Source organism: Entelurus aequoreus, linkage group LG10 (assembly GCF_033978785.1).
Source record: "Entelurus aequoreus isolate RoL-2023_Sb linkage group LG10, RoL_Eaeq_v1.1, whole genome shotgun sequence".
NCBI lineage: Eukaryota > Metazoa > Chordata > Actinopteri > Syngnathiformes > Syngnathidae > Entelurus > Entelurus aequoreus.
Window position 1 is genome coordinate 43,593,286 of NC_084740.1, and position 17,735 is coordinate 43,611,020.

Here is a 17,735-nt window from a genome sequence, read left to right on the forward strand (position 1 = left end):
CCTTTTAGTGTGATACTGCTTGCTGCCTTCACCAATTATTTGCTGCATTGAACTTGCTGCACTTATGACGCTGTCTTGTTGTCGACATAAAACCACATCAAAAGTAGCATTCAACGTTACACCAAGCTATCGCTAACGGCGTTGTAACGGACCTAAAAGGGATTAATTAGGTTACTCATTACTAGTAAAAGTAACTAAGTGTTATTACAAAAACTGGCTAAGGTAGATTTACAAATATTGTGTACCTAATGAAGTGGCTAGTTAAAAACTTCAAACCAAATGTCAGCTGTGTGCTAATTGGTCCGTTTTTACACTTTAACGTCACTTATGAGATCAATTAAAGATGGTTGTATTGTAGGACGTGGAGTCACTTTCCAGACAAAATGCACCTGAGGTAAATAAAACATGAATAAAAAGCCCACTTCTCACACACACACACACACACACACACACACACACACACACACACACACACACACACACACACACACACACACACACACACACACACACACACACACACACACACACACACACACACACACACACACACACACACACACACACACACACACACACACACGGCCCAAAAGATGCTAGCAAGTAGGACAGTGGCTTCTCCCTCCAGAGTGCACACTTTTAGTGACACGCTATAAAAAGACGGTGCAATTATAGAGTGAAACTCAAATACATGATGAAAGTGTGTTTCTGTTCCACCTGATGCACACACACACAGACACACACACACACACTACAGTGCAACAACCTGCCACACATATTTAACTGTCTTGTTGTATGACATCTACATGTGTTCATGTCCTTGAGTGAAATACAGTCCAATAGAAAAGCACACACCTACATACAGGAAGTAGATGGAGGTTATTTAAAACGTTGATAGCATCAACGCTAAAATGGGACGCCTAGCTAAGAATAATGTTTAGCATCCTTCACCACATTCATTTTGAGTTGTTGCAACGTGCACTAATAAATAGGGGTGGGTCCCGAATTAGGTAATAAATAGGCACCGACTAAATTCCGTCTGTACTACCGGGTATCGATTCACGCAAAATGTTGCAGACTGAACACCGGCTTGTGTAAACTAAGCAACGTTGCAATTTTCAACACCAACAAAGCAAGTATGCTTGTTAGAAAACGCTCGGATATGCGCTTGCTCGATGCTAATTTACACTGGATTTGCCATAGACAGCCCACTTTTAGCATTAGCGATTTTACATGGCAATTTAAACACCTCCAAATTTGGCAAAGAAAACTACAACTGAGATTATGATATTCAATCCGGCCCGCCGGATGTTCGACATAATTTTTTTAGACCTTTAACATCGAAACTGTAGCCGCCATTATGATGTGCAGTGCTGTTTTTAAATGACCGTAAGTCTTGAACTATAGAAAGTATTCAACAAAATCTGCGCTTTCGGGTGTTATAGGAGTTATTACGATAATCTATGTCACAGCAGCTCCGACCAGGAACAAACCAGAGTGGGCGGGGTTTGTTTTCAGAGCAGCCCGCCTGAAACGCGTGTGTCAGAAACAAATGCGGAAGCAGATTTTTACATGATGATATATTATTTTGTAGGTGTTTATTACACTTTGCCTTCATATTTTGCTGTTTTTTATATTCTTGTTGTGTTTTGCTTGATTGTAAAAGATACACAACTATTGAGGAGCTTGTCTGAGAAGTAAAAGAGGAGCGACGTTCATATGTTGTTAATATTCAGTGTTTTATTGTTCATAGTTAATATTGTGAATCCCACTTTCTTTATTGTCATGTACATTTTGGGTGTCCCATTCAGTAAAAACCTGTAAAATTCCATTCCGGTGGTCTGTCATAACGTTTTTAGAACTCTATCGGACATTGTGACTTTTGGTATTAGTGTTCCTGAAAAAAAGGCACCCAAAGACACTTACTGTACAGCAGATTTTTACAGCTAAATGTGTATATATAACTTATACACACATACACCATGGCCTCCCCAGACACATTTTCTTTCTCTCAACGTGGCCCCCCGAGTCAAAATATTTGCCCAGCTCTGCTGTAGATAGCCTGTACGGTGCTGCTATGTAATGTCTGGGAAGTGCAACTGCATTGCAAACGAGATTCAAAGTTCATTAAAAAAATGAAATTTACGATCAAAACTAGAGATGTCCGATAATATCGGCAGACCGATATTATCGGCCGATAAATGCGTTAAAATGTAATATCGGAAATTATCGGTATCGGTTTTTTTATTATCAGTATCGGTTTTTGTTGTTGTTTTTTTTTTTTGTTTTTTTTAATTAAATCCACATAAAAAACACAAGATACACTTACAATTAGTGCACCAACCCACCCCATTTACACTCATTCACACTCATTCACACAAAAGGGTTGTTTCTTTCTGTTATTAATATTCTGGTTCCTACATTATATATCAATATATATCAATACAGTCTGCAAGGGATACAGTCCGTAAGCACACATGATTGTGCGTGCTGCTGGTCCACTAATAGTACTAACCTTTAACAGTTAATTTTACAAATTTTCATTAATTACTAGTTTCTATGTAACTGTTTTTATATTGTTTTACTTTCTTTTTTATTCAAGAAAATGTTTTTAATTTATTTATCTTATTTTATTTGATTCATTTTTTTAAAAAGTACCTTATCTTCACCATACCTGGTTGTCCAAATTAGGCATAATAATGTGTTAATTCCACGACTGTATATATCGGTTGATATCGGTATCGGTTGATATCGGTATCGGTAATTAAAGAGTTGGACAATATCGGCATATCGGCAAAAAGCCATTATCGGACATCCCTAATCAAAACCATTTTGTTTATTAATACACACAAAAGTACCAAAAATTGGTACAGTTGAGTACTGGTATCGATTCCCAGGTACCAGGAATTGTTACTGTATCGGTTAAAAGGTGAAACCATACCCATCCCAAATTACAAATATGTACCTTTCCTCATGCCTGTATTGTATATAATGCAAGAAAGGGAACTCCCCCCAAGTGTATTTCTTCATGGAACATAGTTGTGTCGACTTGGGTTATTTCAAAAGGTCTTCCATCACCCCCCTCCAATTATCACATTGACAACACCTGTGAGCCTTTCATCCAAGCAAACCCTTTTAGTCTCATGAGGAGTCCACCCCTGACCCCTGACCCCTCACCCCCCCACCGTGTCACTGAAGCACTGCGCTTATTAATAATTCACATAGAGCCGTGCTGTACTTTCATCCTGAGCGAGTCTGCTGGAGCCCACCACAGGCCAGTGGACCGGGCAGAGTCACTACTCAAGTAATTTGTTTTGTCCCCAAGTGGACATTTGCAATCTAAAATCCAATCAGGTGCGCAATAATCTGCCAAACCAAATCTTCCTCTTCTGTTGCCAGATTTGCGTATTTACAAATGTCAACAACTTTATGCCCCAACAATATAACGTTTTGAAAGTACTGGAATTAGAGCGCAGATCCGCCACCACAAGCCCAGGGAGTGTGCATTAAGCAGAAAAGCGTGCAAGCCAACCTTTCTCACGTCCAAAACACATCTTAGAGATGCTCTTCTGTCATTTGGCAACACTTTGCACACCACTGCGTTTATCCTTTCACCAAGAAGGCAAAGTCTGGCCCGGGGAAATTGAGAAATTGGAGAAATACACACACACACACAAAAAAACTAGCAAAAATTAAAAAAAATAGAGCAAAAAGGTATAAAGTAATGAGAAATGTCTGAAATGTTGACATAAAAAAGGAATAAAAACATAACGATGTGTCTTTAAATATAAGTTTGAGCCTATTTCATTACTAATGACGTCACACGACCACCATATTGAAAGAATATTGACAACAATATTGTTTGCTTTATATACTTGACGCCACTGCTGTTCTTTTTAGAATGTAAAATACTTGACTATTGTTGTTATTTAACATAATATTAATCAGATATAATATTAATTGTCTGCGTTGATGTACTGGCAGGTTATTTCTTCAATGTATACTCACCTCTTGGCAGCTGATACTGATATTTAAATTATGTTGCTGCTCGCTGATCTTAAAGAGGAACTGCACTTTTTTATGAAATTTTGCCAATGGTTCACAATCATTATGAAAGACATGACGGAGTTTTTTTTTTTAATGCATTCTAAATAGTAAATAAATGTGATCAAAAGTCTGCTTACAATAGAGCCAAAGGGAGCCTCTCTATTCTGCCTATAAAGCCCTTAAAACAATGTCCATTAGTGTTTTATGTACTTGATGTAAGTATATATGTCATGTAGTAACATTCATAATAACATGTAATATATACATGATGTAAGTATATATGTCATGTAGTAACATTCATAATAACATGTAATATATACATGATGTAAGTATATATGTAATGTAGTAACATTCATAATAAAATGTAATATATACATGATGTAAGTATATATGTCATGTAGTAACATTCATAATAACATGTAATATATACTGTACATGATGTAAGTATATATGTAATGTAGTAACATTCATAATAACATGTAATATATACATGATGTAAGTATATATGTAATGTAGTAACATTCATAATAACATGTAATATATACATGATGTAAGTATATATGTAATGTAGTAACATTCATAATAAAATGTAATATATACATGATGTAAGTATATATGTCATGTAGTAACATTCATAATAACATGTAATATATACATGATCTAAGTATATATGTCATGTAGTAACATTCATAATAACATGTAATATATACATGATGTAAGTATATATGTAATGTAGTAACATTCATAATAAAATGTAATATATACATGATGTAAGTATATATGTAATGTAGTAACATTCATAATAAAATGTAATATATACATGATGTAAGTATATATGTCATGTAGTAACATTCATAATAACATGTAATATATACATGATGTAAGTATAGATGTCATGTAGTAACATTCATAATAACATGTGATATATACATGATGTAAGTATAGATGTCATGTAGTAACATTCATAATAACATGTAATATATACATGATGTAAGTATATATGTCATGTAGTAACATTCATAATAACATGTAATATATTATGTACATGATGTAAGTATATATGTAATGTAGTAACATTCATAATAACATGTTATATATACATGATGTAAGTATATATGTAATGTAGTAACATTCATAATAACATGTAATATATACATGATGTAAGTATATATGTCATGTAGTAACATTCATAAGAACATGTAATATATACATGATGTAAGTATATGTGTCATTCAGTAACATTCATAATAACATGTAATATATACATGAAGTAAGTATATATGTCATGTAGTAACATTCATAATAACATGTAATATATACATGATGTAAGTATATATGTCATGTAGTAACATTCATAATAACATGTAATATATACATGATGTAAGTATATATGTCATGTAGTAACATTCATAATAACATGTAATATATACATGATGTAAGTATATATGTCATGTAGTAACATTCATAATAACATGTAATATATACATGATGTAAGTATATATGTCATGTAGTAACATTCATAATAACATGTAATATATACATGATGTAAGTATATATGTCATGTAGTAACATTCATAATAACATGTAATATATACATGATGTAAGTATATATGTCATGTAGTAACATTCATAATAACATGTAATATATACTGTACATGATGTAAGTATGTATGTAATGTAGTAACATTCATAATAACATGTAATATATACATGATCTAAGTATATATGTCATGTAGTAACATTCATAATAACATGTAATATATACATGATGTAAGTATATATGTAATGTAGTAACATTCATAATAAAATGTAATATATACATGATGTAAGTATATATGTCATGTAGTAACATTCATAATAACATGTAATATATACATGATGTAAGTATATATGTCATGTAGTAACATTCATAATAACATGTAATATATACATGATGTAAGTATATATGTCATGTAGTAACATTCATAATAACATGTAATATATTATGTACATGATGTAAGTATATATGTAATGTAGTAACATTCATAATAACATGTAATATATACATGATGTAAGTATATATGTAATGTAGTAACATTCATAATAACATGTAATATATACATGATGTAAGTATATATGTCATGTAGTAACATTCATAAGAACATGTAATATATACATGATGTAAGTATATATGTCATGTAGTAACATTCATAATAACATGTAATATATACATGATGTAAGTATATATGTCATGTAGTAACATTCATAATAACATGTAATATATACATGATGTAAGTATATATGTAATGTAGTAACATTCATAAAAACATGTAATATGTACATGATGTAAGTATATATGTCATGTAGTAACATTCATAATAACATGTAATATATACATGATGTAAGTATATATGTAATGTAGTAACATTCATAATAACATGTAATATATACATGATGTAAGTATACATGTCATGTAGTAACATTCATAATAACATGTAATATATACATGATGTAAGTATATATGTAATGTAGTAACATTCATAATAAAATGTAATATATACACATGATGTAAGTATATATGTCATGTAGTAACATTCATAATAACATGTAATATATACATGATGTAAGTATATATGTCATGTAGTAACATTCATAATAACATGTAATATATACATGATGTAAGTATATATGTAATGTAGTAACATTCATAATAACATGTAATATATTATGTACATGATGTAAGTATATATGTAATGTAGTAACATTCATAATAACATGTAATATATACATGATGTAAGTATATATGTAATGTAGTAACATTCATAATAACATGTAATATATACATGATGTAAGTATATATGTCATGTAGTAACATTCATAAGAACATGTAATATATACATGATGTAAGTATATATGTCATGTAGTAACATTCATAATAACATGTAATATATACATGATGTAAGTATATATGTCATGTAGTAACATTCATAATAACATGTAATATATACATGATGTAAGTATATATGTCATGTAGTAACATTCATAATAACATGTAATATATTATGTACATGATGTAAGTATATATGTAATGTAGTAACATTCATAATAACATGTAATATATACATGATGTAAGTATATATGTAATGTAGTAACATTCATAATAACATGTAATATATACATGATGTAAGTATATATGTAATGTAGTAACATTCATAAGAACATGTAATATATACATGATGTAAGTATATATGTCATGTAGTAACATTCATAAGAACATGTAATATATACATGATGTAAGTATATATGTCATGTAGTTACATTCATAATAACATGTAATATATACGTGATGTAAGTATATATGTCATGTAGTAACATTCATAATAACATGTAATATATACATGATGTAAGTATATATGTCATGTAGTAACATTCATAATAACATGTAATATATACATGATGTAAGTATATATGTCATGTAGTAACATTCATAATAACATGTAATATATACATGATGTAAGTATACATGTAATGTAGTAACATTCATAATAACATGTAATATATACATGATGTAAGTATACATGTCATGTAGTAACATTCATAATAACATGTAATATATACATGATGTAAGTATATATGTCATGTAGTAACATTCATAATAACATGTAATATATACATGATGTAAGTATATATGTAATGTAGTAACATTCATAATAACATGTAATATGTACATGATGTAAGTATATATGTCATGTAGTAACATTCATAATAACATGTAATATATACATGATGTAAGTATATATGTAATGTAGTAACATTCATAATAACATGTAATATATACATGATGTAAGTATACATGTCATGTAGTAACATTCATAATAACATGTAATATATACATGATGTAAGTATATATGTCATGTAGTAACATTCATAATAACATGTAATATATACATGATGTAAGTATATATGTCATGTAGTAACATTCATAATAACATGTAATATATACATGATGTAAGTATATATGTCATGTAGTAACATTCATAATAACATGTAATATATACATGATGTAAGTATATATGTCATGTAGTAACATTTATAATAACATGTAATATATACATGATGTAAGTATATATGTCATGTAGTAAGTAACATTCATAATAACATGTAATATATACATGATGTAAGTATATATGTCATGTAGTAACATTCATAATAACATGTAATATATACATGATGTAAGTATATATGTAATGTAGTAACATTCATAATAACATGTAATATGTACATGATGTAAGTATATATGTCATGTAGTAACATTTATAATAACATGTAATATATACATGATGTAAGTATATATGTCATGTAGTAACATTTATAATAACATGTAATATATACATGATGTAAGTATATATGTCATGTAGTAACATTTATAATAACATGTAATATATACATGATGTAAGTATATATGTCATGTAGTAACATTTATAACAACATGTAATATATACATGATGTAAGTATATATGTCATGTAGTAACATTCATAATAACATGTAATATATACATGATGTAAGTATATATGGCATGTAGTAACATTCATAATAACATGTAATATATACATGATGTAAGTATATATGTCATGTAGTAACATTCATAATAACATGTAATATATACATGATGTAAGTATATACTGTATGTAACGTAGAAACATGTATAATAACATTTAATATTTACGTATTTTGATCATTTTAAGCATTAATGACAAAAACGCATTACTAGGTTCCTTTTTTTCTTCATCACTGATTATTCCTCACTGCAGACCTCATGAGAGCAGACAAACATAATAAAACCTCACTTACTGCACAAGCTCTGCTGTCATTAGGATGCAGAGTGCTAGAATGTTCATAAATTCCCGTTTAGATTAGGGCTGCAACAACTAATCGATTAAATCGATTAAAATCGATTATAAAAATAGTTGCCGATTAATTTAGTCATCGATTCGTTGGATCTATGCTATGCGCATGCGCAGAGGCTTTTAAAAAAAAAAATTTTTTTTTTTTTTTACGGTAAATAAACCTTTATTTATAAAATGCAACATGTACAAAGAGCTGAGAAACAATAATCAAAATAAGTATGGTGCCAGTATGCTGGTTTTTTTTCAATAAAATACTGGATAGGATAGAAATGTAGTTTGTCTCTTTTATCTGATTATTAATCGAAGTAATAATCGACAGATTAATCGATTATCAAATTAATCGTTAGTTGCAGCCCTCGTTTAGATGAAGAACGACTCAAAGTCCTTGCCAAGAAACGGGTCTTTTCGTGTCGTTCTCGCCATTCCGGGTGTAAATTGGCTGTCAAAGTGCACCAACTTGTCGGAATACGTCCTCAGCATTCTACTATCCAGGTGAGAGGCATGATTTATGATCAACAATAAAGTTTGACGAGCGAGGAAGCAGCTGATCAGTCGATGATGTCAACATTGGCACAGAAGCTATAAATCGTTGATCTGCGTTAGCACTTCTAATAACAATATTACTAATACTTGTTAATATTCAAGTCACCAAATGTAAATGGGGTATTGTTGGCACTTTTTAATGTTTTTAATTGGGTTTTATGGGGGAAGTAGAGGACCTCCCTTTTATTTACGAGTTAGAATGCATGAAAAAATATATCTTGTCTTTCCTAATGATTGTGAAAAGTGTAGTTCCCCTTTAAATACTGGACCCTTTCAAATACTTTTCCACAGAAATATTCCCATCAGGGTTTCATGTTGTCGAATCTGATACCGAGCATCCATGAGTGAGATCCACCGATACCGATGACATGTAGTAACTGTACATTTTTCTTTTTATTTATGTTGAGTGCTATTGCTAGTCTAACGATATCAACACAATATTTGAACCAGTTGTTTATTCTCTACGTTTACATACAATTGTTTGTACAAAACGTCAAGAGTGCACAACACGTAAACAAAACCAGAAACTATCTATTGCTCATTGAAATCCTGCGTCCAAGGAACGATTCTCTGAATTTGTAGACATGAAGAAAACAAATATCGACCTAATCGTATCGATCAAAAGTATTTATGGATTTATGGATGGATCCGCCCTCTGTACGTGTCCTGTGGCTGCGACAACACTTATGTTATTCTCTCTCTTACTCAAAATAATCTACGTACTGTTCCAGACTGATTACTTTCTGCTGTAATGCTGCTACACTTTGTAAACTTTACGAATAACTTATTTTGTCCCTTTTTTCAATCCAGCTGAGCTGCTAGCTCGTAAGGATGGGGGAAATAAATTGATTTTTCTACGCACCGCAACTCGGACCTGGGCGATTGTAAGATCAGGTTAGTCAATCATTGACTGTTTACGGATTGTAAATAAAAGAATGCAGACAATTCTAAAAAGTGCCTATTTTGCGGCACTTACACTACCGTTCAAAAGTTTGGGGTCACCCAAACAATTTTGTGGAATAGCCTTCATTTCTAAGAACAAGAATAGACTGTCGAGTTTCAGATGAAAGTTCTCTTTTTCTGGCCATTTTGAGTGTTTAATGGACCCCACAAATGTGATGCTCCAGAAACTCAATCTGCTCAAAGGAAGGTCAGTTTTGTAGCTTCTGTAACGAGCTAAACTGTTTTCAGATGTGTGAACATGATTGCACAAGGGTTTTCTAATCATCAATTAGCCTTCTGAGCCAATGAGCAAACACATTGTACCATTAGAACACTGGAGTGATAGTTGCTGGAAATGGGCCTCTATACACCTATGTAGATATTGCACCAAAAACCAGACATTGGCAGCTAGAATAGTCATTTACCACATTAGCAATGTATAGAGTGTATTTCTTTAAAGTTAAGACTAGTTTAAAGTTATCTTCATTCAAAAGTACAGTGCTTTTCCTTCAAAAATAAGGACATTTCAATGTGACCCCAAAATTTTGAACGGTAGTGTATGTTCCAGTTTTGCACACATTTCCATTCATTTAAAAGATGCAATGGGAATTAATTCAACTGTTTCTTATTGCAAATGCACTGTTTAAAAGTTGCAAGTGATGAATGTGTATTTAGTGAAACCAAAAGAAATGTACAAAAATCAAAGATGCATCAATAATTCCCACCTCTACTAGTTAGCTCAGCAAACATGCCCGCTCCGGCTTAGCGTAACATGTTTAGCCTTGTCCTCCGGTGATAATGCTACTTGAAAATGATACCGAAGGTACTAGGAAAGGCGGTTTGTTTTCCTTAATGGAGGGGATTATTATTAACCTAGGGGAGTGTCTCCACTCTGTGTATGGAGCTAGCCACTAGCTAGTCAAGCTAAAAATAAAGTGTCAGCCAGAGGTTGATTGCCGTTAATTCATCGGCATTAGCGATCACGTACTTTTTAAATGAAAATCGATTGACGCATCCCCACTTTTCTGTCAAGTCGCGTATTTTTAAGAATCTGTTTTTTTGGATCAGATAAGTAGAGAGGATTGTGGAAAATCCTAGGTATCGACTAGTGAAGTTCTGGTCTGGTGAGCAAGACCTGGAAAGATCTGAGAGAAACATCTCCGCTTGCAATCAGTTTGAGGTCTTAAGCTGGAAGGGGGCGTGTCCACTCTTGCCATGCCGTCTCCCGGCAGCAGCTGTCTCCTGCGGGCGGCCAGCTCCGACTCCTCAAGCCCGCCCGGGGTTCTCCTTTCCCGGGATAAAAATAGACGGCGGTGCGCACCGGGCCCTGTCCGTCTGCGCGTGCACGCGTACGTGCGTGTCGCTGGCAATCAGGTGCCAAGTTGAGAAGGAATTAACGTGTTGGGGCCCTGATTGTGTTGCAGGGACCAGGAAGGAACCCACCATGAAGTTGGTGCTAAACATCCCATGAACCAGACCCTTCCGTAGGTCCTGGCCACCTCAACAACATTGACATGAAGAAAAAGTAAGCAGGACTCACCGTCCGCAGGAACTGGATCTCCTCCTCTCCCTCGCCGCCTTCCGCCATCCTTCAGCGGGCGTTACTGGCAGCACCTCCAGACAGAAGACAAGATCCTTGAGTTTTCTCTGCAACTTACTTTGACCTCCTCCCTTCTCCCTCGCTCTCAGACTGTGACAGCACCCGTCCTGTGGACTCTCGCAGTGCCCCCTCCCACGCCGACTACCCTTCCACCGACAGTGCATCCACCACCTCGGGTAGGGGAGGGGCGGAGCAAAGATGGGAGGAGGGCCAGGCTATAAAAGGACTGAGGGGTGAAGACTCAGAAGGGATGACATGGATGGCAAATTAGCGCCTCTGCTGGTTGCAGCAAGTATTGCAGTCCACTTTGCATTTTCAGGCACTTCAATTCATCAACAATCAATTACCCACCAGAAATGGAACTTGTACTGGCTGCTCAGTACAATATGACTGTGTCGGTAAGACCAACTCTTTGGCGCCGCTCTAGTGGCTTTCTGGAGATTTTTTAAAAATCACAAACATGTGTGCTTACGGACTGTATTCCTACAGACTGCATTGATCTATATTGATATATAATGTAGGAACTCAGATTCCGATCTAACAAAGGTCTTAACTCATTCTCTTTCTATGCCACATCAATATGGAATGCGCTCCCAACAGGTGTAAAAGAAAGGGCATCTCTATCCTCCTTCAAAACCGCACTAAAAGAACACCTCCAGGCAACTTCAACCCTAAACTAACACCCTCCCTTCCTCATCATACATCTTCGGATTGTAAATAATCAAATGTAAATAATTAAATGTAGACACTTTTTCTTATACTTTCTGATCCCTCTCTCTGTGTCCACTACTTGATGTACATATCCTACCAAGTCAGTCCTACACGGTTTCAATGTCCATTTCTCTGATGATGCAATTGTTGATGACTGAAATGTTGATACCTACCAACCAAACCTAACCCCCCGCCCCCCCTCCATATCCCACACCCCGGATTGTAAATAATACAATGTATATACTCTGATGATTAACTTGTGTGATGACTGTATTATGAAAATAGTATATATCTGTATCATGAATGAGTGGAACCCGACTTAAACAAGTTGAAAAACTTATTGGGGTGTTACCATTTAGTGGTCAATTGTACGGAATATGTACACTACCGTTCAAAAGTTTGGGGTCACCCAAACAATTTTGTGGAATAGCCTTCATTTCTAAGAACAAGAATAGACTGTCGAGTTTCAGATGAAAGTTCTCTTTTTCTGGCCATTTTGAGCGTTTAATTGACCCCACAAGTGTGATGCTCCAGAAACTCAATCCACTCAAAAGAAGGTCAGTTTTGTAGCTTTTGTAACGAGCTAAACTGTTTTCAAATGTGTGAACATGATTGCACAAGGGTTTTCTAATAATCAATTAGCCTTCTGAGCCAATGAGCAAACACATTGTACCATTAGAACACTGGAGTGATAGTTGCTGGAAATGGGCCTCTATACACCTATGTAGATATTGCACCAAAAACCAGACATTTGCAGCTAGAATAGTAATTTACCACATTAGCAATGTATAGAGTGTAGGGCTGCAACTAACAATTAATTTGATAATCGATTAATATGTCGATTATTACTTCGATTAATCGATTAATAATCGGATAAAAGAGACAAACTACATTTCTATCCTTTCCAGTATTTTATTGAAAAAAAACAGCATACTGGCACCATACTTATTTTGATTATTGTTTCTCAGCTGTTTGTAAATGTTGCAGTTAATAAATAAAGATTTATTTTAAAAAAAATAAAAAATAAAAAATAAAACAATTTTTTTTTAAAGCCTCTGCGCATGCGCATAGCATAGATCCAACGAATCGATGACTAAATTAATCGGCAACTATTTTTATAATCGATTTTAATCGATTAGTTGTTGCAGCCCTAATAGAGTGTATTTCTTTAAAGTTAAGACTAGTTTAAAGTTATCTTCATTGAAATGTACAGTGATTTTCCTTAAAAAAAAAGGACATTTCAATGTGACCCCAAACTTTTGAACGGTAGTGTACGTCACTGTGCAATCTACTAATAAAAGTTTCCATCAATCAATCAATCAAAACCAGAAATATTAATAACAGAAAGCAACAACCCTTTTGTGCGAATGAGTGTGAATGAGAGTAAATGGGGGAGGGAGTTTTTTTGGGTTGGTGCACTAATTGTAAGTGTGTCTTGTGTTTTTTTATGTTGATTTAATAAAAAAAATTAAAAATTATTTTTTTTCTTTTTTTTTTCTTGTGCGGCCCGGTACCAATCGATCCACGGACCGGTACCGGGCCGCGGCCCGGTGGTTGGGGACCAGTGATCTAGAAGATAGCAGCCACCATCACACTATGTCCAGGAGGGTGTCATTACCCACTGACCACCATGAAGATGGTTACACATAAGCTTGGCAAAGCCCGCACACGCTCTTACCTGCTCGGCATCCACCTGGCTTCCTCCATCCTGTCCTTCCTCTCCCACTGCAGCAGTCCGCAGCAGGAAGGCGTTTAGGGGACGCTGCTCCTCGGCACACACAGCGCGCACCAGCCGGTAACACGGAGAGGAGGCGGCTGCTTTGTAGGTGGCAAGCCGCCGAGGCGGAGCCGAAAGGCATTCTGGGAGGTGTAGTCCATTAGCTTGGCTCTCCCCCCAATCATGACGCGGCATCTGCGCCTTCCTCCATGCATTTGCTTTGCGAGGCCGCAGTGTGGCGACATTGTGTTGACAACCGGAGGCGAGAAGCAACAAGCGCCTCGCTGAGAGAAGATAGTGGATGTCCAAATGTGTTTGGACACTTAAACAACTAGCCGGGCGTCATTTTGAAGCTAACGCACCTAGCTTAGACAGTTAGTTAGCCAGTAAAAGCTGAAAGACGTGTCACGAGCCAGACAACGAATCTTAGACCCACGCATAACACGGGGCAGTCTTTCTTTAAGTCCACCCGCCAAAGTCATGACCAACATCTAATGATTAAATGACATTTTGGAGCGAACTGTCTTTTTTTTTCCGGCGAGGAAAGGCGGCCATTTTCGGGGTTTCGGTTGTATTTCCGGTCTACACCGGAAATGAAAGATATACACGTTTCTGTTTGTGTTGAATTGAACATTCACAATGTACAAATACATTTATTAAAATACGATTTGACACCAAGTGAGCAATTTACATGACATAAATCAAATTAAATACAATCCTCGTACAAACAAAACCTGTTTTTTTTTTTGGATTGATTGAAGCTTGTATTAGTAGATTGCACAGTACAGTACATATTCCGTACAATTGACCACTAAATGGTAACACCCCAATAAGTTTTTCAACTTGTTTAAGTCGGGGTCCACGTTAATCAATTCAACTTAATAATAAAAAAAACATTTATATGTATGTAAATAAATAGAAAACTGGGCTAATTTAAAATAACTTCAATTCTTCCTATGGGTGAGGGCCGACATCCGGGCAACTGAGCTACATACGGGTTCTTCGAGCCATAGCAACCAGACTGGCGTTGAAAACAAACCGTTGCCATTACTCTTTAACCTGTCGACCTACGCTGGTTAAACCCGTCATTCTGCCTCCAAAATGCCGAAAAACTGTATTGTTTTCGGTTGTGCTAACCACAACTGGAAACAGGGAAAACAAAGGTTGTATTTTGTTCTGCCAAAGCGCGATAAAAGCCCACAGAGACGAGACAAATGGCTCGCAACTTTACACCGGGAAAACGAGGACGGTTCTCACTGGAGTCCCCCAAAGTCCCGGGTCGTGTGTTCGGATCACTTCGTTTCTGGTAAATATAAGGAACAAAAATCCACCTTCTTAACCACAACTTGGCTATACCGTCCGTGCTAATGTTGTACTTGTTGAATTTGTACCTTATAACGTTCGACAGCTGAAGTTGTTGTTGTACAAAAATAACATGCGGTATATACTATATAGTCTATAGCCTAGCTAGCTATTTTCGAAAACCGGACAACGAGAGGATACCAAAGGCAGCGTTAAGATGGACACCACCGGGAAAACGTAAGCCAGGGCGGCCAAAGAACAGTTGTACTTAAACAATACACGTAGCCCTCAAATCTCTCAATATTTTATACACTAACACTTGATCTTGTTGTTGATAACTTCTGCGTCTCTTTCTTAGTAGCGCGCAGGCTAAGCTAACTAGCAAGCTAAGCTAAGCCTGAGAAGCTTTAAAGTTCACTGAGACGAGTCTGACGCAAATAATACATTTTCGTTTTTTCACACGATATGCGAATAAGTAAAATGCGTAAATGAAGGATTTAACGCCGACTTCCAAGCCACAACGCTCGTTAAATGCTTTTTCTGTGAATGCTGTGTTCGCTGTGAGCTGGTTTGTTTTCAACGAATTCCCGGTTGCTAGGGGATTGGTAGGCGGAAGTGACGTAGGTCCGCCCTCACACATTAGTAGATTGCACAGTACAGTACATATTCTGTACAATTGACCACTAAATGGTAACACCCCAATAAGTTTTTCAACTTGTTTAAGTCGGGGTCTACGTTAATCAATTCATGGTAAATTCAGTGTTAAAGTAAACATGAGAGAAAGAACAACTTAATATTAAAATAACATATGTATATGTATGTAAATAAATAGAAAACTGGGCTAATTTAAAATAACTTCAATTCTTCCAATACGACAATATACAAGACACAAAGCGCACACTAATAGTAATAGTTTTTAAAACCCAATAAATGTTTTTGATTGATTGATTGAAACTTCTATTAGTAGATTGCACAGTGCAGTACATATTCCGTACAATTGACCACTAAATGGTAACATTTTTCAACTTGTTTAAGTCTTGTCCACGTAAATCAATTCATGGTACAAATATATACTATCAGCATAATACAGTCATCACACAAGTTAATCATCAGAGTATATACATTGAATTATTTACATTATTTACAATCCGGGGGGTGGGATGAGGAGGGTTTGGTTGATATCAGCACTTCAGTCATCAACAATTGCATCATCAGAGAAATGGACATTGAAACAGTGTAGGTGTGACTTGGTAGGATATGTACAGCGAGCAGAGAACATAGTGAGTTCAGATAGCATAAGAACAAGTATATACATTAGAAATACATGATGAATTCATGTTGGATTTTGTATTCATAAAAAAAACAAAAAACATCTTTTTTTTCAATACAATCATTGGATTTACCAGCAGTGCTGATTACATCTCTTCCTGTTGCTTAAGATGACTGCAAAATTGCCCCATTGCAGTCACTCTAAATGTTGGCTCCGGGGTCATGCATGCACGCTGCAACACGCACCCAACTTTGCATGCACGGACCGTCAGACGCCTGGCTCTGCCGCGCACCTTCGCCCTGCTTCTCACAGCCGCATCGCCCTCTGTGCCAGCCAGCTTCCTGCAGCAAAAGAGGCCGCCTCTGCACACTCGGGGTGCATTAATGCCCCTGTATGGTCGCTGCTTCCTCCTGGCGGGCTGTGCAAACAAGGACGCCATTGAGACCCCCGACCCTCCAGCTGCACGGCCACATTCAGCCCTGCAAACACTGAGCGCCCTGTGAGCCACCCTCACACATGACATAGGGGGGACATGAAAGATGGGGATCGCAGACTGGATGTGGGGGATCTCTGATAGATCCGCCTGGAGGTGCATTGAAACGGAGGCTTGTTGTAGAACTTGGTAAGTCGCGGGCGAGTAGACACCTCCACAAACCAAGCTAGTTGCTATTTACTTCCTGGTTCATGGCAGGCAGACGAGCTGGGTCAAAGGTCAC

At 35.5% G+C, this 17,735-nt stretch overlaps 1 protein-coding gene across 1 annotated transcript in view; it reads right to left on the bottom strand.

The window, feature by feature from the left end:
• The window catches only part of ryr1b (ryanodine receptor 1b (skeletal)), a 297,504-nt gene extending 282,988 nt beyond the window's left edge, over nucleotides 1-14,516 (bottom strand). The window contains exons 1-2 of the mRNA XM_062060917.1: nucleotides 14,409-14,516; nucleotides 11,960-12,033 (exon numbers count right to left, since the gene is read on the bottom strand). Of these exons, the coding sequence (XP_061916901.1) occupies nucleotides 11,960-12,007 (48 nt within the window). The 5' untranslated portion in view covers nucleotides 12,008-12,033; nucleotides 14,409-14,516. The remainder of the gene's footprint in view (nucleotides 1-11,959; nucleotides 12,034-14,408) is intronic.
• Nucleotides 14,517-17,735: the final 3,219 nt, after the last annotated feature.